Here is a 22,151-nt window from a genome sequence, read left to right on the forward strand (position 1 = left end):
CATACTAATAGAAAAAGGGTAGAAGAAATTGTGCAGAATTTTTATAATGATCTCTATGCAACTAAGTGTCAAGTTTCAGAACCTATCATTCCAGAACCAAGCAATATACCAGATGTACTTTCAGAAGAAATAGAACATGCCCTTAAGAAAATGAGTAAAGGTAAAGCCTCAGGACTTGATCATGTAAAGGCTGAAGAAATCCATCAAGTGGACCAATTATTTTTAAAGTGTTGGCTGCCAGATTCATTTGGTACTTCAAAGAAAGAATGATTCCAGAGGAATGGAAGACCTCAAAAACCATACTTCTATTCAAAAAAAGGGAACAAAGAAGAAATAAAAAATTATCGTCCAATCTGTCTACTCTCTCTCTCACATATATAAAATCATGAACAGAGTAATACTGAGCAGAATCCAAAATACAACTTGAAGACAACTCCGGTAGAGAGCAGGCAGGATTCAGAAGAGGCTTCTCCACAATAGATCATATCTAGGTCATTTCACAACTAACAGAAAAAATGCAGAGAATACCGAATCCCTCTATGTTTTATCTTTATTGATTTTAAAAAAGCATTTGATACCATAGAACACAATGCAGTCATCAGTGCCTTACTGAAAATAAATGTAGATCCTACTTACAGCCACATGATAAAAGAAATTAACAAAAATCAGACAAATAACCCTATTTGATCAACCTATAAATATAGATATAAAGAGAGGGGTCCGTCAAGGCGATATGATCTCCCCAAATCTATTTACCAGCACTTTAGAATACATTCCGAAAAAAATAGACCTAAATGGAGGAATAAGCATAGATGATGAAAAACTACAAATCCTTATGTTTGCCGATGATCTAGTACTGATATCCCACAACCCAAAAGACCTAGAAGAAATGGGTGAAAAAATATACACAAACAGCAGTAAGATAGGCTTAGAATGAATCTAGAAAAAACAAAATGGATCAAAAACATCTACACAAGTGACAGTCACCTATGTATTGATAACATCCCTATAGAACTCATAAAAGTACTTAGGACAAACAATAAAAATGAATAACGATTTATCTGAAGAACTAGCAAAAAGAAAGAAAGCTGCATGGCTATCATTCAACAGACTAAAAGAAACACTTACTGATCCAAATCTTGTCATCTCTCTCTGAAGGCAAAACTATTTAATAGTGATATTCTACCATCACTCACATATTGATCAGAAACATGGAACATGACAAGAAAAGAAGAAACTCTCAGAATGCAATAGAATGCAGGATTTGTAACATCAGCAGAATGGAACATGTTAGAAACACAGAACTAAGAAAGAGATTAGGCGTAAAAGATGTGGTAGCTGCAATATATGAAAGCAAGATGAGATGGGCGGGTCACATAGTCAGACTCAGGGATAACAGATGGACGTATAGAATACTCATCTGGCAACCAAGAACAAAGAGAAAAACAGGAAGACCACCTACAAGATGGGAAGATCCACTAGTGAAATCTATGGATATAACATGGAAGAGAGAGGCTCAAGATCAAGATTGTTGGAGGCATCTTTGTGACCTGCACTCATGGAGAAATCCTGAGTGAAACACAGGTCAATCAAGGTAATAACAATCATCCTTCCTTTGTTCACTAATCCAAGTGATTTATACATTTCTTCATCACCACCCTCCACATTCCCTGGCCTACAATAACATGACTAAATATCTCTTCCTGTCAACTTCCATCTCACAGCACAATGCCTCAAAACTGTTGCCACTATTTTCCTCTTTCGTGTCTACCTTATGTAGACATAAAATTTCCCTGCTATCATTAGCAGCGGTCCCCCCCCCCCTCTCTTCTTGTCCTTTCTATCATGATGTCATCTTAATTTAATCCCAAATCATGGGAATAAGTGAAACTATTTCATCTCATTTATTTATTGAGACTCCTGGCATTTGTAAATAAACACTGAAATTCACTTTTAGGTTTATATCCAATCCTATAAACAAGGATTGGATATAAATCCAACCATACCTGCCCTTTCCCATTCACCTTTATCCCTACTTACTACTTATATTCACTTACGCTCTGCCTCCACGCACCTTATGATCTGTTTTATTTCTATGCTGATTATTCCCATACAAACATTCTCCCCCCCTTTGTTTCCCTTTTCTTCTTGCATTCCATTCTCTGTTCATCTCTCACACTACTACAGTTTCTATTAGTAGTCTCTTCAGTAGACTGAAGAGACTACTATTAGAATGAACACTTCAATATCTTCCATACTACTCTTCTGATCTTTCACTTCACCTCTTACTTCTTATCTCTTGCTTACATCACACATACACTGCACTTCCGTCTATCAACAGCTTCTCCAGTTCACTCACTCCAAAGCCATTCAAATGTAATCCATCATGTCTCCATATAATTGCATTCTTCCCTCAAATATATGCCATACATCCACAAACTGTACTCCTTTCTTTTCAGACTCTGCCAGCTTACCATTTGTGATTCTGGCTCTCCATCTGGAGTCATCATTGTCATACCTCAGCAACACAATGACAAGTTTTCCCAGTATACTTTTATATTTTATTTTCCTTAATAACCTCCTGATATCTGTCTTTACATTCTTATTATATCCACTTAAATGATTTGTTCCCATAACCACCACTAATTCTCTTGCTCGTTTCCTTCTCATGTCCAAAGCATGAAGTATCTTGCTCATTCTTCTTCTTAGATAGCAGACCTTATGAAGTCTCTCTCATTAACCAATCCTCTAGTAATAGAATCTCCATACACTGTCATTCTCAAATCATTCATCACCTCTTTTTTCTTTCATTCTATTATTTTGCACTCTTCCATTTTTTCCCCCTCACTAAATGTCTAATATCACTTCACATATACCTCATTTCATTTTTCATTTTGAATACTCTTTTTTCAAATCTTGTATTTCAGCAGTTTCACTCTCTGTTGTTCCTGTAGTCTTACTACCTCTTGTTCTGTCATATTTTATTTCTGTTTCCTCATTTATACTTCATTTTGCTCCAATATAACTTACCGCTTCTTCATTTTTGCATTATTTCACTCCCTCCATCTCACTAGCTTTTGTTCCATTTATTTCATTTATGCTTTCATTTGTTAAGTTTGTTTTGCATTTATTTACTCTTAGTCTAATAAAATATTGCACTTTCTACAAATCCCTACCTTCTCTCATCTCCTGTTTAGTCAAACAACAAACAAATCTTTCACATTTTGCCATGCGTATATGTCACTCATGATATGGAACCTGTTTCGAAAAGTACATCGTTAATGTCATTTGATTTTCAAGCTGTTCACCAAGATGATCTAATGAGTACTGACATTGTGTTTTGTTCAAGGCTAGATTCAGAATTTCAATAAAAAAAAGTCAGTAATAAATCCATAAGGCCGATAATTATGCAGACACACTAAGCTAATAAAAATAAACAATAGTATACTAAAATGCAAGCAATATCATTAATTATTTCACAAAATAGCGCTTATATTTTTTGGAGTCTGGTAAACACATGGAGGTTCCTCTAGCAGCCAGCCATATGTCCTGTTTTTTGTTTTTTTTTAAAAAAGGAAGATCCCATGATTATCAATAACTATTTCCCTCTTGTACACTTTCTATAAAATGCTGTCTACGCTGACCTGGAAAAGAACTAATTGCTTCAGACATCATCAGAGACTATCATTGTTTCTTATGCAAAGGAAATTCTGCCTGTGTCCTTTTAAAAAAAAAAAAAAAGAAAAAAAAAGGAGATCCCATGATTAACAGATAGATGTATATCCCTCTTGGACACTTTTTACAAAATGTTATCCACACTCATGTAGAAAAGAACTAATGTATATGCTTCAAACATAAACTAGGAAAAGACTAACTATATGTGCATTCCAAGGGCCCATTAGGATTGATTCGACTTGATTCTTGATAATTATATCTTTGATCAGGTGGATAATTTTAGCTATCCAGGAGTCAGTTTTAGCAGCTGCAGTGATATACATCAAGAGATCGAGAAGAAGGGAAAAGAGAATTGAGAAGACTAATCATGAATATTTTGCAATTTTACAACTCCAAAAATCTAGAATATTATCAGGAAAATCCAAAGAAAAACTCTATTTAAGCTATCGATGATTGACATTAACACACAACTATGAAGCATGGTAATCGACAAAGGAGATAGCAGAAAATCTATTACATTTGAAAAAAAAATCCCATGAAAAAATTTTGGACTGTCTTGAAACCAACATACTGCACTTCACATAGTGAAGTGCAGTATGTTGTAATGAGAAATTATGAATTATGAAAATATAATGAGGAATTATGAAATTTGTTTTATCAATTGTAAGAAATAAGAGAATTGAGTGGTTTGGCCATGTTTGGAGAGAAGATGATCAGATAATCAAACAAGTGCTTATAAGTTAAATTAACAAGAAAGGTCTGCAGGAAGATCTGTGAACAAGACAGAGACAGATGGAGAAATCTGATGATGGCAGCATTAATTAGACCTGAATGGCCCCTTAAGATATTTAGGAAGAGGCAACCAAATTTATTTAGCTTAGGTGGGTGTTGAAAAGCTGTTGCTGATTCCAAGGACAGTCTTTTAGATTTGTTTTTACATGTGTATAGTAGAGAGGTTTTCCACTATTTGCAATACTTGTTCACTATTTTTTTTTCTGTATTTGTCTTCTTAGTTGTGCCTATATGCATGTTTATATCATATATGTTTGGTCTGTTATTTACAGTGGTATAATCACTCAGCTAAATTACCATACTATCTTAGATAAGCTCTGCTTACCTCATTCTTAAATGCTAATGGTATCAATATTTTCGTTTCTAATCTGATTCCGCTGTCGTTTAAGCGACTGATTGTCCTCAAACTCCTGTACTTTAGTATTTTAGTTAATTTATCTCTTCTTTAATTTGACATGGTTCCATGCAGTTTTTCTTATTCTGTTGTCTATTTCCAAATTTAATTTGCCATTTGCACTAAAAACTTTGCCCAAATAGCTGAAATGTTTTACTCATTTATTTCATATGGGTCCTACCCTCCCCCCTCTTTCCTCCACTGTCCCTTAGATGGGTTGAGCCCTCCTAATGAAGGATTAAGTATGTATTTTATGACTGTAAATCCGTGTGTGTGTGTGTGTTCATGGGGCTGGTCTGCCTGTTCTGCAGGACGAAAAACCTGAGTTTCCAAGTGAAAACCCCCACCTCCGTATTTGCTATTTGAATATGCTAACTCACCTTTAGTCGAAAGAGACTAGATAAAGGTTCCTCACATCTTGGACGGAATCGAATGCAGGTCTTTCTGACCAAAAGGGCTTCATACGAGCTACAGAGGCCCTAATGTTTTACTTGTTTGGGTTCTCATTAGAATAAGAATATTTTCTGTGTTCCTACTTTATATGTAGCTGCTTTGCATACCACTCTCCTGCACTATTTTGCCACATCCTTTAAGACAAGTATGTTGACACAACTGCTGACTGTCTGCATTACTTTAAAGCATTTGTTGATATGTCAAAAAATACCTCTACCTTCTGTATTAGTGTCAAGTTTTCTTAACATTTCAAAAACCTCCTGCTCTTTACTTCTAGTCTCTAAATCACTATTCTAAACTTAAAATAAAGAACTTTTATTATTAAAAGACTAGAAGATAAATGATAAAATATACAAAGAGCCAACAAGTTTCACTAGCCACTGTCTAGCATTTTCAAGGCTGAACTGGTGTTAAAACAAATGCATTAAGTTATATTTCAAACATACACTTTAGTAACTGTTAAGCCATTACATTTGATCATTCTGTTTGAAGGCGTGCATGTGTTTGAAAGCTTCAGTCAGATTCTGGTACATGACCACGTGTTGTGTAGTTTTTTGCATATTGTAATTCTGTCGAACTGAGAGAGATGATGGGATTTTTCCATATGTCTTTAAGAATGATACCCTGATTTCTATTTAAATTATTGCCTGTGCATATTCTAAACTTATTCAGATTATTGAAAGTTGGGCCTGGCTCCCACTGAAGAGACCTCAATAAAGGTCGAAACTAGTCTGGGTAGTGGCCCTTCCCTTAATGCATAACATTAGACATATCCGCGAGGAGATGTGTTTTGCATTATAGGAGATACTGAGACAGGAGTATTGGTAGCTTGCTCCACCTTTGCAACGAGTTGCCCTGGTGTGTACCACTTTACCTCAGTCCTGAAGATACTTTCAGGCGCAAACTTTGTTTGCTCATACTTGGATAAAGGATTAAACTAAATTTATTATTTTATTCAGATTAGTATGAGATAACACTCATTGGCATGAAATATATTAATGAAATACTTATTAAATATTGTCATCCCTCGACTTTATGTCTTTTAGAAGATACGTTGGTGATCCCATAAGGGAATAAATAACATTTTTGATTATACTTTCAAACAAGACTCAAGCAAGCATAAAGTAAAAATTTTTCTATTTAGCAACAGCGCATTCAGTGGCAACCTTCCTTTGGTAGTTGGCAATCAGCACGTCTTCAACAGTTCCCCTGGTGATTTTGTGTTTGAGAAATAGGTTATTTGCACTAAAAACTTTGCCCAAATAGCTGAAATGTTTTACTCATTTGTGTTTGGTTATTTGTGTATTTATCGTTAAATATTTCCTGATACTTTGTGCAACATGTCTCCTACACACTCAGTCAAAAAATCAATTCATCTTGAAATGAAATGGCAAGTTATAAAGCAGCATGAAGCTGATAAGCCTGTCAATGTGATTGCAGATGGAATCATTCTACAGTGATGATCATTTAAAAAAAATAAGGATAAAATATCATATAGGTTGTGAAAGGATCTGTTTCTATTAAATCAACAATAGTGACAAAGCAACGACAAGGTCCTGTTGGCAATATGGAAAAGCTACTTGCATCATGGATAGAGGACTTGAACCAAAATAAATTATTATGGAGGAAAATTATTTGCCACAGCAAATATTTCATATGGATGAGACCTTGTTTGGGAAAAAAATACCCGAGTGGACATTCATCCACAAAAAGCTAAAATCTATGCCTGGTTTTAAAGCTCTTAAAGACTGTATTATGATTCTGTTAAGGGCTAATGAGGCTGGATATAAACTGAAACCATTTGTGATATGGCACAGTGAGAATCTATGAGCCTTTGAAAACATTAGGAAGCATACTCTTCCAGTTCATTATCGGAGCAAAAAGAAGTCGTGAAGAATTGATGACTCAACAATTGTTTGAGTATGCCTTAATCAACTGTTATGCGAGTGAAATGGAAAGCCATTGTGTGAAAGAAAATGTAGAATTTAAAATTTTATTAATTCAGATAATGCTCCAGGTCATCCACCTTACACCTCACATCTTCACCCCAAGAGCAAGGTCATGTTTCTCCAAATACTACTTCATTGATCCAACTGATGGATCAGGGAGTGTTTAAGGCTTATTATTATCTACAGAGAACTGTGGCTTGGGACAAAGTGACCTCTCAATGTGAGTGGGATATGGAAAAAGACATTAAAAAGATTTGTGCACGATTTTGGAAGTTTTGAAAAAAAATGAAGACCTCTGTAAATTGAGTGAAGAAATAGTGAACGTAGCAAACAATCTGAATCTCAAAGTGAATGGTGATGACATAATTCAACTCATAGAAAGTGTCCTTGAAGAGTTGACCAACGAAGAATTGGTCAAACTGGAGGAACAACATGTTGCAGAAGAGGAAGAATGAGAAAAGGAAAAAAGGAAAAGAGAAACAAGAAGAGGTAGTTAAACAATTCACTGTGAAGGGTCTTGCAGAAATGTTCTCTGCAGTGATGTTTTCAAAATGGCTGAAGATATGAACCCCAGTGTTGAATGCTACTTATTAGTAGAAAAGAAAGTACATGATGCATTTACTTGCTATAAGCAAATTTATGCTGAAAAGAAGAGGAGGAATAAGCAAAGCACTTTGGACATTTTCATCAAAAAAACAATGGTTACACAAGAAGAGCCATAGCCTGGTCCTACATATAGGGAAGGTAATGAAGATGAGATTGTGGAGGAAGATTTGGGTGATTCTCCTGAAATATATGTCTTCTGCAGTAGTTGCTTGTATACAGTTTACATCAACTAATGCATACTCCCATAATAATTTTCTTCTACCAGCTGTATGTTAGAAATACACTTTTTATTTGTCATGTAACTAATTATTGTTTATCACTTTATACTTTCATTTAATACAAGTGGTCATCCACCTTAAATTGGTGATCTTCATCCCAGTCTTCCAAAGAATGATATGTGCATGCATGCAAAATTCTTCAAAATGCTTTTTTTCTAGATTGCCTTGTGTACTATTTACATCAACTGATGTGTACTCCCATAATCAGTATGTTAGAAATACACTTTTTATTTGCCATGTAACTGATTATTGTCTATATTGATTTTTATTGGTTAGTTAGTTATTCACATGTGATGTCATTTTCGATGCTGTATGGTCACTCCTGTATCTCATTGAGTTTTGGGAGTGAAGTTCTCTGTTAGAAGAGGTGGTAGGGCTACAAATGCCCTTTCTACCAAGAGCTTGTAGGACATTCACAAACATTCATTCATTCTACCAAAGACCAGCCATCCACTTCCTCTAGACTAATACAGCCACTCAGGACTTGCTGACCATGCATTGGACATTCACTACAAAATATGCTGGAAAGAAAGTCACTTTATTACATCACAGCAAGTACAAGTATGAAAGATTATTTCTTGGATCAGCCTCAGCTATAAAAAACTTCCCAAACATCAACAAATTTGGGTCATGAGACTGCCCCAAATTTGAGAAGCTTGCATTCTAAGAACATCAGCCCAGCGGCCAAGACAATCCAATTTAGCCCTTTAGGGACAATCCAATTTGGGCCTCTAGACTCCTTTAGGACTCTAGAACTGGCTTCAGTTGCCTTTCTTCAGCCTCATTTGCTTAATGTTAGTGCCTTCATGCACATATCATTGTTTTGTGATCCCTGAAGATGGCAGTGTAGCATTGCCAAAATATAGGAGGGTATTGATTAAAGTTTTCAATTAATATTCTTGTCTACATTGTCATTTCCTGAAAAATTAAAAGCTATGTGTGTAACCAATGTATAAGTTTATCTACAAGAATCCATGTTCCTGGTGGGATTCAAACCCACAGTCTCCTGGCTGGAGACTGATATGTAACCACTCAAGGAACCAGGCTAGCCATCAACTCTATTATCTACCCTATTTAATCTCTTACCCACTGCATTACCTTCTGACATAAATATCCCTTTTCTGGCACATTAACTCTTGTGTGAAGCTATTTTCTGAACTTTCAATGATGATATACTTTGTAGTGTGAACTATATTTTATATATATATATATATATATATATATTATTATTATTATATTATTATTATATTGTAGATTCAGTGGCAAGCACTGAAGAAAACATTGATTAATTGATTCAGCCAAAGAGGCATGTGGTGAGTTTATCTGCATGGATAGAAAAATCAGAACTCCATGGTGGACACAGGATGTTAAAGCGGCAGGGAAGGAAAAGAAGAAAGCATATCGAAAGTTCCTGGTGAATAAGTCAACTTGTGATCTTAGAGAATACAGCAACAATGTAAGAAAGCTAAACACTATGTAAAACTAGATAAGCAAAAGTCATGGGAAGATTTTGGTAAGAACATAGAAACTAAATATCTGGAAGATGGAGCAAAATATTCTGGAGGCTGTTAAAAAAGCTCAGGAATAGAGGAAAGAGTGCTGTAAAAGGAATTAGAGATGATAAAGGTGACTTGAAAACTGAAGAAAAAGATATCCTTGATGTATAGAATAATTACTTCCAAAAATTGCCAAATGAAACAAGCAATAACAGCACAGTGATAAAAAAAACACTGAACAGGCATGCAATCAGGAATACATATCCATACTTGAAGTAGAAAAAGCCATCAAAAGCCTGAAATGTGGAAAGCTGGAGTAGATGATATTCGACCAAAAATGCTCAAGTATGGTATAAAAGTCTTGCAGTGGCTGCACTGCATAATCCAGAAGGCCTGAACAGGGAGATGAATTCCAAATGATAGCAGTAGAGCTCTCAGTGCCCATATAAAAAAAGGGAAATAAAACTAAATGCAAGAATTACAGAAGTATTTCCCTACTAAATGTTCCTGGTAAGATTTATGCAAGTATACTTGAGAAACAGTTGAGAAGGATTATGGAAGAAAAGCTTGGTGAAGAACAAGCTGTATTCAGGCCAAATAGAGGCTGTCAGGATCAGATTTTCACTTTACGACAAATAGTTGAGAAATCGTGAGAATATAACAAAGATCTGTATTTAAGTTTATTTAAGTATTTAAGATATGCAAAAGGCATACGACAAGGGACCAAGAGAGAAGCTGTTCAAAACGCTGCAGTTGTATGGTGTCAGTGGGACATTATATCAAGCAATACTTAGTCTTTATTTGAGTTGTAAGCAGTTAGAATTGAAGGAAGTACAGGAAGATCGTTTGACATTAAATCTTGTGTCAGACAAAGATGTACATTATCTTATCTGTTATTCATCTATATGGATCATTATGAAGGAAAGTGGCATTAAGCCTGATATCAAAATTGGAGATGTTAATCTCAGCTCTTTACTTGATGCAGATGATGTTATAATTTTAAATAAATCCAGTACAAGTCTGCAAGATTCCCTGAATAAATTGAATAACTGTTGTAATAAATTTGGTATGAAAATCAGCAATAACAAGACAGAGACAATAAAAATAGGCAGAAACATTGAAAATATCAAACTCATCGTAAATGGAGAACTTGTGGAACAAGTAAAACATTTCAGCTACTTAGGCACAGTTTTTAGTGAAGATGGTAAATTAAATATGGAAATAGACAATAGAATCAACAAAGCTGGTATTGTAGGAAGTCAATTGAATAAATTTATATGGAATAAGAGAGAAATTAGTCAAAACACTAAATTAGCTGTATACAAGATAGTGTTCAAACTAATTTTAACTTATGGATCTGAGAGATGGGTTAGAAATAAAACACTGTACCAAATTCTAGAGACAGATATGAGAATCCTGAGAAAGATTAGGGGCATGAACAGGTGGCATCAGTGGCTATATCATATTAAAAACAAGGATATTAGGAAGGAATCTGACATTATTTGCATGCAGGAATGTGTTAGCAGAGGTGATCTCAGGTGGTGTGGTCACTTAAACAGAATGGGAGAGGAAGGATTAACAAAACAAGTGTTCTCTGTCAGGTTGGCAAGAAAAAGACCCAGAGGAAGACCAAGATATAGGTAGATATAGTAAAAAGTGCCTTAGAAGACAGAAATATAAGATCTGATAATGTCGGAGTCTTGACAGATAACAGATCGATTTGGAGAAAAATTGTTGATAGTAAGTTAATAATGATGTAAGTTCTTCATGTAGCACTGTCATAATATCCTGTACACCTCTTGAGGGTAAATGTCAGGAATTTGTTGATGATGATGATTATTATATGGTATCTCCATGGACTCTGGAGACTCTTTATGAGTGACCCACTCTAAATTTTATACACAGAAAACCCATCTTACTTCTTCTTAAACCTATTCACCATCAGGGAACTCACAATTATTTCTGGTAATTCATTCCACTCATTTACCACTCTCCACACAAAAGCACACCCCTATCAACAACACTCTTACACAACTTCTACAGATGACCCCTAGTTCTCTATTTGTCATATACACCAAATTCTCCATTTACATGGTTGATTGGTTCCAGAAAAAAAATGTGTAAAAAAAATACAGTGTATATGAAAAAATAGAAGATTGGTTCCAGATGTGAAAACTCGATACAAATAAGTTATTTTCAAATGAAAATCATTGAATATAACTTAATTTAATAAAATAGAATATTTTTTTTTTTTTAAATACTTATTAAAAATATATACATATGTATCTTTCTTAAAGAAAATAGTGTATCACTAATAAAACAGAAATTCAAAAAGGCTCAAATACACTGTGCATATGGTTATGAATTACATTTTTTGGACAGACTTTCTAACAATAGCTACATTCTTTTGTGAGACTGGAATAAAATCACTTCCATCACTTGAAACACTTTGGCTTTCCTGTTCATACTGCAATGGCAAAATGTTCAGTAAAAGCAACTAAATTAGCATTAATTTCCAATAATTCTGAAGGTTGATTTTTTTTATTACAAACACTGTAATTAATCGTTGAGATTCTTGGTTTGACTAGATCTTTGTATAGTTCTTCATATCACACCATACATGAGTTCAGTTCATGTTTAAACTGTTCAGCTTGTTCAGTATTTGGATTATGTATAAGAAAATGATCTTGCAATTTACTAACCACTTGTAACCCTTGTTTAATTAATCCTGTAGTGAATAGAATCTCTTCATCATCATCATTTAATTCCTTTTTCATCGAGATTCTCAAGGACAGCTTCTATTATTTTGTCATCACTAACAGCCTTGTCAACCAGCAATTCTTCAATATCTGCAGACGAAAAATCATGAAATCCTTCTCCACCAACTGAATGTGCTAATCTAATGATATGGGGATATTCAGTTGTATGCAAAAGTACAGGGTTTTTCTTTTTCACACAATTTGGCCAAGTAGCTTTCCAGCATGTATTTAAAGTTGATGGTTTCAATTCTGATAATGCCAACTTAGCAAGTTTGATGCAATCCAAAATAGAAAATTTCTTCAACACATCAATAACTGTTAGTAAATTATCCTTATCTAGTTTATCCAAAATATATTGGAATGTTTTTTCTTATGTAGTAAGTTTTGAAGGTAGCGATCACACCCTGGTCTAGTGGTGTATTAAGGATGTTGTATTAGGTGGCAGAAAACAAAATTCCACATTCAGGTGTTCTAAAATAGGATGGCCAGGAGCATTGTCTATAATCAATAAAACTTTAAAGTCCAGATTTTTTTCAATCAAATAGCGTTTAACTTCTGGTACAAAACAATGATGGAACCATTCATTAAAAATTTCTTTTGTAACCCAACCTTTTTTGTTTGCCTTCCAGTGCACTGGTAACATGTTAAAATTCATACCTTTCATTGCCTGGGGTCTTAAGGATCAATCAATGGGTAATGGTTTTAATATATGATCTCCTGAAGCATTGCTGCAAAATAATAGTCAGACAATCCTTAGCTGCTTTATATAGGTGCGCTTCCTGTAACTGACCAACTTAACTTCGAGGAATCAGCATAGCAGCTTTTTGCTTCCAGGAACCAGTGGCAAATGAATATAACCGATCATCTGTCGGCTTAACTTCAGGGAATCGTAATTACAAAAATTGAATTTTTTTTTTTTGTTGTCGCCACAATTGTCTACATTCTGTAATGTAGAGTAATCCCTGGTATTTAAAACATCGGGGGAGGGGTCTCCAAAATTCAAGTTTAAGTATATATGTACCATACTAGGAAATGATAATTATAATGGAAATACCCTTTTTAACAGAACTGAATTCAAACTGAAATTTTAAAAGTAAGCACCATTCGAACTGTTTAAATTTAAAATATGCGATGTAAAAATAAAATTGCTTCTGCTTTCTAAACCGTGTTATTTTGAAATCGTGTAAAAAATGGCCGTGTAAAAAGAGAATTAGCTGTATTGAAAAATTTCCTCTGTGTCAGTTTTATGAAAAATGCCTGTGTAGCTCAATGGAAGTAACACTTGCATCCTCTGCATTAGGCCACCTGAACATAGATTTCACTTCAAGTCTAGTTGCCAACTAGAGGAACTTTTTCTAATCCTATCTTCAACCGGTTCCCAAGTTCATTAGATAAAAAAGAGGAAATAATATATTGCAATTCTTTCTGTAATAGATCGTCTGAAGAACAAAAGGAGTGGGCCCAATGAACCAGTATTTTAATAGTTCCTGCCTTTTGACTGGGATGTGATGAGATTCAGCATTGATATAGTGGCCTGTATAAGTGTTTTGACTGGGATTGATGAGATTCAGCATTGATATAGTGGCCTGTATAAGTGTTTTGACTGGGATGTGATGAGATTCAGCATTGATATAATGGCCTGTATGAGTCTTCTTCCTATAGACTGAGAAATGTAGTTACCACCTGGTTGGCAAAGAATTAAAAGATCTAAAAAGTCTAACTGCTTATTTAATTCTACTTCTAGGGTGAACTGGATTCTTGGATGAAGTGCATTTAATTTAGAGAGACAATGTTGTAGTTCATCAGAAGAGCCATTCCAGATAGCAAAAATGTCATCTACATATCTTAACCAATGATTAGGTCTAGGAGAATTGTTGTCAAAACTACATTGCTCAAAGTGCTCCTTTTGTTCTTCAGACGATCTATTACAGAAAGAATTGCAATATATTATTTCCTCTTTTTTATCTAATGGATGTAAGAATTCCTTCATTAAAAGAGCTGAGTAGTTTTGATTTGGCTTCCTCTTCAAGTACAGAAGAAATAATGCATATTCCTACCCTTTATGTGCAATGAATTAGTGAACACATAGCAAAAGTTTTAAAACTACTAAGTATTTTTGTTGGCTTTCATCTATTTAGAAAAATCTCCACCTTTCTCACTTCTCCAAAGGACAAGCTTCACATCTCAGTTATAAAGGAAGATCTGCCTTTATTCTTATATTCAATACTTGAACCTGAACAGTATGGACTTGTGGAACATGCCATCAATACTAGAGATAGAGTTCATTGGAACAAGACAAGAGTCCTTCACAAAAGTCGGTTCCTCATGGAACGGCTTTATAAAGAAACATGATCACACCCTGGTTTACGTCTATCCCCTTTGTGGAAGATAGTACTTTATAAATCAGCTAATCTTTCCTAACTTTTAATTGTATATATATATATATATAATTTTTTTTTATGTTAAGAAATTTATTGACCTTTTTTTTAGTTATCTTACATTAGCTACTAAGGTGATTCCTTTTGGAGTTGTCCGTTATTGTTTAATTAGCTTGATACATGTATTGAAGATGCCTGTGATATTCAGGCGAAAATTATACTAATAAATAATATTTTACTGAGTTAATTCCGTTATTATAATTTTAATTATTATGTCTACTCACAGTATTTCCTTACTGAATCAAACAAAGTTTGCTCATGAAGTAACTTCACTACTGGGCTATAGAGACCAATGACTTCTCATTGATTGCCTTGGTATTCATAATGCAAACCACGTTATCCTTATGGGCATGTATAAATGCTATGCATTATGGGAGGGGGACCACTATCTAGACCAGTTTCGACCTTTATTGAGGTCTCATCAGTGGGAACCAGACCCAGAAGTGATACCAAGGTTAAAGTAATGCATAATATAGGATCTAATGACATCACATCTTCTTCATCTGCACTACAGTCCCATGTAGGGCCTTGGCCTCCCATTTTTTGGGTTTCATAATTCACTATGAGGTGGGGTCGTTACCCCCACGCTCAACCATGTGTAATTGTCTGTGAAGCGTTGTGTTCTTAAGACCGGTTTGTTTGCTTTGCAGAAGGAAAACCCCCAGAAAAATCCTACAGTCCACGCCCAAGACCGGCTAATTTGGCTATGTCTGAAAAAGATCCTTAGCTCTTCACGTCAGCGACGAGAATTGAACGCAGGACACTCCTTTCCCAGGCATATGGTTGCAGAGTGCGTAACCACTCGGCTAACCATGCAGACAAATGACTTCACATGCTAATTATAAAATACTAACTTCACATAATAATGACTTCACGTACTAAGGCAACTGATGTGAAGTCATTAGCTTCTATATACTGGTAGCCCAGTCATGAAGTTACTTTGCACGCGAAGTTTGTTTGCTTACACTTGGGGATGAAACCCAGAATATAATTTCTTGGCATCTTTAATTTATAGTATAACCAAGTGAAAAGACTTTCAACATCTGTCTCTAATCCAGAGTATTTTAATAATAAGGCGTGACACATTTTGACTATTTGTATATGGAATTTTGCATTACTTTAACTTTAGTATCACTTCTGGGTCTGGCTCCCACTGATGAGACTTCAATAAATGTCAAAAGCGGTCTGGGTAGTGACCCTTCCCATTATGCATAGAATTAATACATGTCTGTAAGGATGTGTGCATTGCATTATGGAATACTAAGGAAACTGATGTGAAGTTATTTCATGTGCAAGTTTGCTTACACTTGGATAAAGGATGAAAACCAGAATATAATTTCTTGGCATCTTTAATTAATGTAATGTATGACTCTTGATCCTCATGTACCCTCCCCACCATCCAGTCCCACTGCTGTATTCACATTGGAGGTGTTCAACATATTTTTCAATATGCCTAAAGAAGAACCATCATCATCAAATTCCTGACATCTTCCTTCACGAGGAATACAGGATATTATGATAGTACTACATGAGTTTATGTCATTGGCAATCCCCTATCGACAGTTTTACTCCAATTTAATCATCAGATCTCATATTTCAGTTTTCTAAGGCATTGCTTACCATATCAATCCTCCCAGATATCTTGGTCTTCTTCTGTATCTTTTTCCTGTCATCCTGGAAACATATACTTGTTTTGCTAAAGTTTCCTCTCTCATTCTATTTAAGTGGCCATACCTCCTTAAAGTTAGCTTGGTTCACTGATTACTGAATCAAACAATGTCAAGTTTTTCCTAATATGCTCATTTTTATATGATTTTGCCATATGCCATCTATTCATTTCCCTAATTTTTCTCAGAAATCTCTCATATATATTGTTTCCAGCCTTTGATTAAGCGTTTTATTTCTAAAACCCAATTTCCAGATCCATAAGTTAAACAATGTCTTGCATATAGTTAATTTAGTATTTTTATTAATTTCTCTTTTATGCCATATAAATTTATTCAGCTGACTCTCTTCCATACCAACTTTGCTGATTCTGTTGTCTATTTCCATATTTAATTTGTCATCTTACCAAAAATTGTACCTAAATGGCAGAAATGTTTTACTTATTATTATTATGTGACACCTTCAGGGAGTCAAAAGACTCATCAAGGGAAGGTACCTACTCTACAGCTCTCCGCCTCCACCACATCATCCACCAACTACCGGCAACCTCATTATCTACACCAATGCCATCTACAGCCTACCACTACTAATATTTTCACAGACAATCACAAACATTCGTTCCCACAGCAGGATTCGAATGTGCAGCCTTTTGGCTGAAGAGCAGATACGCTAACCACTCAGCCAACCAGGCTGGCATTTGTTTACTTGTTCTATAGATTTCTCATTTAGGATGCAAATGTTTTGCCTATTTTCATAGTATTTATTTTTTATTATCAATTTTCATACCAAATTTATTAATGCACAATATTCAGTGCAGTTAGAGAATCTTGCAGATTTGTACTGGATTTTTAGGAGTGTAATATCATCTGAATAAAGTAAAGAGCTCAGAGTAACATCTGCAATTCGAATATAAAGCCTAATGCCACTTTCCTTCATAATGTGATTCATATAGATGATGAATAACAGTGGAGGATACCAGCTCTATCCACTGTTATGCTCTAGCTACTAACTAATCTTCAAAACGTTAATTAACAATAAAGGAGTGCCACTTACTCTCTTTAGGAATAAAAAACATTAGTGGTAGGGATGGAGAGGTTTTATTTTCTATAGTATTCTTCTTTTTTCTTTTTTTTTTTTGTTATTGGAAATGCCTTGTGCTCTCTATAAATGTTCTCTAATTTGTGTGTGTATGTGCGTGCGCACACATTTTTTTAATTTATTTTATTTTTTGCAAAATGTTATTTTTTGTTCATGTTATGAATACTTCCTGCTTGATTATGAAACATGCATTATAAAATATTTTGGCTTAACCCTGAGAAACAACTGACAGACTGAAACTGATCTTTAATTCACACAGAGCTGCTATGTGAAATGCATGGATTTTATTACTAAGAGTTTCATATATCAATGTTTAAATATTGTTTTTTGATAGTTGCGAAAACTTAATTTTGTTTATTTATTTTTTGATTTTTTACATATTTCTAACATATTACATAAAACATTTTGTTTTGTTTTGTTAACATAGGAGCAAATTTAGATGATGAATTTCAGCCATGTCCAACAAGTTATGATTATAATGCACCTTTAACTGAGGCAGGAGATCCTACTCCAAAGTATTTTGCCATTCGTGATGTTGTCAGTAAGGTACAGAGTAGTTTAGCTGTGTTTTCTCTGTATGCATGTAGAAATCTGGTTACATTTAGAGTAGATTACCAGATACTACACATACCAGCCACTGAATTAGAAACCTTTATGCATATGCACATAAATGTCACTTACACAGTGAATATTCAGAAAACTTTGTCACATTCATTAACACATGTTCTAGGCAACTATTTTAAAATTTTTCCCATTACGATCAATGCGTCAACAGCATTGATCATAATGGGAAAAATTAAGGTTCTTTTGGAGTTTGATCAAGGGCTTATTGTAGGTGTCCTTCTGGCTGGATCCATGATTTTGAAAACAGCAGAGCTGACTGGTTTCTTAAAAGGTGAAATATCCTGGGTGTTGAATCACTAGAAAAATAACCCACATTACTTGTCTAAGAGGTGTAACTGTGGTCCTAAGAATGAGATCAACATTATGTGAGAAGGCTTGTATGGACATACAGAACTTCCTGTGTTTAGCAATTGACTGAAGCATTTAATGAAGGCTGTTTCCACCCATATCTCACTGAACTATGCACAGGAAATTGAAAAGGATTGGTATTGCCAGTTGCATGCCTATATGGAAACCACTGATTTCTGCAAACTTTCTAATTCAGTGGCTAGTGCGTGTTACTCTTGACTCTATTCATTAGCATTCGGTTGCTCAAATCAATTATCACTAGTTTCTTAACTTAAACAAGTTATATGTCGCCGAATTGAAGCCTTTGGCTCTTTATATATCTAATAATTTATTAGGACACCTCATGGCAAAACTCGTAGAAGGGTTGTAAGTTCTGTTCGCTACAAACTTGATATTAACTAGGTCTGCCTACTCACTGATGAGGCCTCAAAAAAGGCTGAAACCGGTCTGGGTAGTGACCTTCTCTCATAATGTCGAACAATAATACAGCTCCTAGGAGCTAAGTTCACATTATGGGTAAATATCAAGAATAGTGATCAGAGCTTGCTCCACCTTTGACACGAGTTGCCTCAGCTTGCACTACCTTTAGGGTCAGTTGCTGCAGTATCCAGGTATTTGCTTACGCTTGGAATCGCCGAACTTTATATATATAGTTTCTACTATATTCGGCATGAAACTCTTTGAGTTTCTTATTCGGCTAAGAAACTATATGGGATGTAATATCCCTTAACTTAAACAAATTATTATTGCTATTATCAACAGACCTTCATACTCATCATGGGAGGTCCCACTCTCATATGCACAGCTCATCATACTTGACTTAAATGCATTCCAATCACCCACCACTTTCCATGCAAAAAATCTACTCCTCATCCCCTTGCTCTTAGTTTAAACTTTTCTGTTATATTTTCATACTACTTTTGATATATATTGCTTAGCATTTTGCACCAAGAACAGTTAGCTATGCTTCATTTCTTAGAGCTGCTCTTTTGATAATAGTAGTATCCTGAATTAATGTAAATATTGAAGAAGAAATAATGTTCTTGTTCTCATCCTTGTTTTCTCTGGGCACAAGTAAACAAAAGTTCGAATGTGACCAATCTTAATGACTTTAACTACTTTTGTGTAGAGGCAGTTGACTTCAAGTTGTCCTAGTTGTCAAGCGCAGTGACATGTATAAGATGAGCTCCTGATTGGGATAAGTTTTCTAGGAATAATTAAATATATATGCATAATTGTTCGAGTAAGAGAAGCTGTAAACGTTGTGCGCTACCGGTTTTATTAGTGTGGGGGATTTTTTTTGCCAAAACTTAATTACGAAATCATTATTATTAGACTTAGTAACCTGCAAAAAATGGCAGCGACATTGTCATTCCATGACTTTAATTTAGATTTCTGTTGTTTCGTTAAGTGTGAGGTCTGTTATATGTATTCTTTCGATTACATAAATGATTTGTGGATATTTGGTGAGGATGGAAGGAAGGTGTGTGTGTGCAAAGTGTGACCTGAATGAGGAATTGATGAATGCAAATATGAAATTGATGACAGAAAGTGTTAATAGCGAAATTGTCACAGGGAAAATGAGTTCATGTTTGAAAGAGAAGGATGGTGAGAAAGAGAGGCGAAAAAATTTTAAAAAATCAGTAAAAAAGAAAAAGAGCGATTTTAAAACCATAACAGATGTTAAAAGGGACAAAAGTGAGGTGATTGTGGCAGAAGGAAATGAAATTGAGAGAACGAATGAAACTAGAAATGGCGTGACGCAGAAATCGAAAGTAAAAAAAAATCAAAAGAATGGATGATAGCGAAAAAAGAATGAATGATAGTGAAAGTTTGACGCATGTTCAGAAACAAAGAAAGATGAATGAGTGTAAAAATGGGAAGAATGATAGCAAAAGTTGGATGCATGTTGGACCGAAAGTACAGAAAGAAAGAAGGATGAATGAGAGTGAAAGTGAGAAGAGAGTTTCGAGAGTTAGAAAGATTGAATGATAGAGAGAATGTGTCACGAGATTCGGAAGTTGAAATGGATTGGATGAGACAAGAAATGAAATGGATGCGGAATGAAATTAAGAAAATTCGGGTAAAAACTATTAAAATAAATAATGATGGAATGAAAGAGTTAACGAAAGATGAGCGAGTGGCATTGTATGGCGATGCCATTATTAAAGGTGTGCTGGAGGATAAAATGCACAAAGTATGTTTTCCAGGTGCTAAAATGAGTAAAGTGATTGAGGCATTGGATATGAGGCGGGAGCGAGCAAAAGAGTTAATAATATTAATTGGTACAAATGATTTGAGAGAGAACAAAGAGTGTGTCAGAATGGATATCAGGAGGCTGCTTAGAAGGATAAAAAAGAACAGTGTGACAGGAAGGGTAGTTAGCGTGTTGCCTAGGCATGACTGTGGTGAAATGAGGCAGAGAGCAAGGATTATGAATGATATGCTGGCTGAAATGTGTGAGGACTCTGGAGTACAGTTTGTTAATGTGTGGAGTGAGTTTGAGGGAGCTGTATGGGAGCGATGGACTGCATTTGAGTGGTTATGGTGTGAGTCGCTTGGAGAGACTGCTGCTGGAAGGTAGAGAAGTGAATAGAGAGAATGAATCAGATTGAGTGGGAAGTGATGTGGAAGAGTGGGAGAGTAAGACAGGAGAGATTGAAGAGGTGGATATGAATGGGGAAGTGAGTGGTATGAGTATAGAAAATGAGAGAATGGGTGTGCAAGAGGAGCAGGGAAACGGGGAGGCTCAGGGTGGACAGGGGTACACAGCTTGAGAAAGGTGGATGCTCCAAGAGGAGGTGAGACAGCATGTATAGGCAGGAAAGAAATGGGATGACCAGGGATCAAGAGGAAGCAGATGGAATTGAAAAGGGTTTTAAAATGAAGAAGCAGAAAGGGAAATGGCCCCAGTTGAGCATAGAGAGATCACATCGAGTGAGTGGTATCAGTAGAACTAGCTGTAGATTCAGAAATGAGAGATCAAAAATGCACTTGCATGAAAATCTCTGAAGAGTGCTTGGAACATTTTAACAAGAATAAAACTGATTTTGTGCGTCGATTTATTACTATGGATGAGACTTGGATTCACCATTACACACCAGAATCCAAACAGCAGTCAAAATAGTGGACAGACGCCAGTTGTTCAGTGCCAAAGAAGACAAAGTCAGTTCCATCAGCAGGAAAGGTCATGGCATCAGTGTTTTGGGATGCTAAAGGCATTTTATTTATTAATTATCTTGAAAAGGGTGAAACAATAACCAGGCAATATTATTCCGATCTTTTAACCAGACTAGACGAAAAAATTCGTGAGAAAAGACCCGGTTTGCAGAAGAAGAAAATCATCTTTCATCAGGACAATGCATCTGCCCACAAAGGTGTTTTGGCAATAGGAAAATTAAGGGATCTGTACTATGAATTATTGGAACATCCACCCTATTCCTCAGATTTGGCTCCCTCTGACTTCTGTGTCTTCCAAAACCTAAAACTTTTCCTTGCTTGTCAGTGTTTTTCTTTGGATCAAGAGATGATTGCAGCAGAGGGGTATTTTGCAGATTTTACTGAGAACCACTACAG

The 22,151-nt window shown here is 35.3% G+C and overlaps 1 protein-coding gene across 3 annotated transcripts in view; it reads left to right on the forward strand.

Annotated features, from left to right (window-relative positions):
* LOC150100738 (beta-galactosidase-like) overlaps positions 1–22,151 on the forward strand; it is a 381,618-nt gene that overhangs the window by 248,153 nt on the left and 111,314 nt on the right. For all 3 annotated transcript variants that reach the window (XM_090401983.1, XM_090401982.1, XM_090401984.1), the window contains one exon: positions 18,031–18,149. In XM_090401983.1, coding sequence (XP_090258109.1) covers positions 18,031–18,149 — 119 coding nt within the window. The remainder of the gene's footprint in view (positions 1–18,030; positions 18,150–22,151) is intronic.

Source organism: Typopeltis vanoorti, chromosome 12 (genome assembly GCF_054136105.1).
Source record: "Typopeltis vanoorti isolate ZY-2024b chromosome 12, IOZ_Tvanoo_1.0, whole genome shotgun sequence".
Classification (NCBI taxonomy): Eukaryota; Metazoa; Arthropoda; class Arachnida; order Uropygi; family Thelyphonidae; genus Typopeltis; species Typopeltis vanoorti.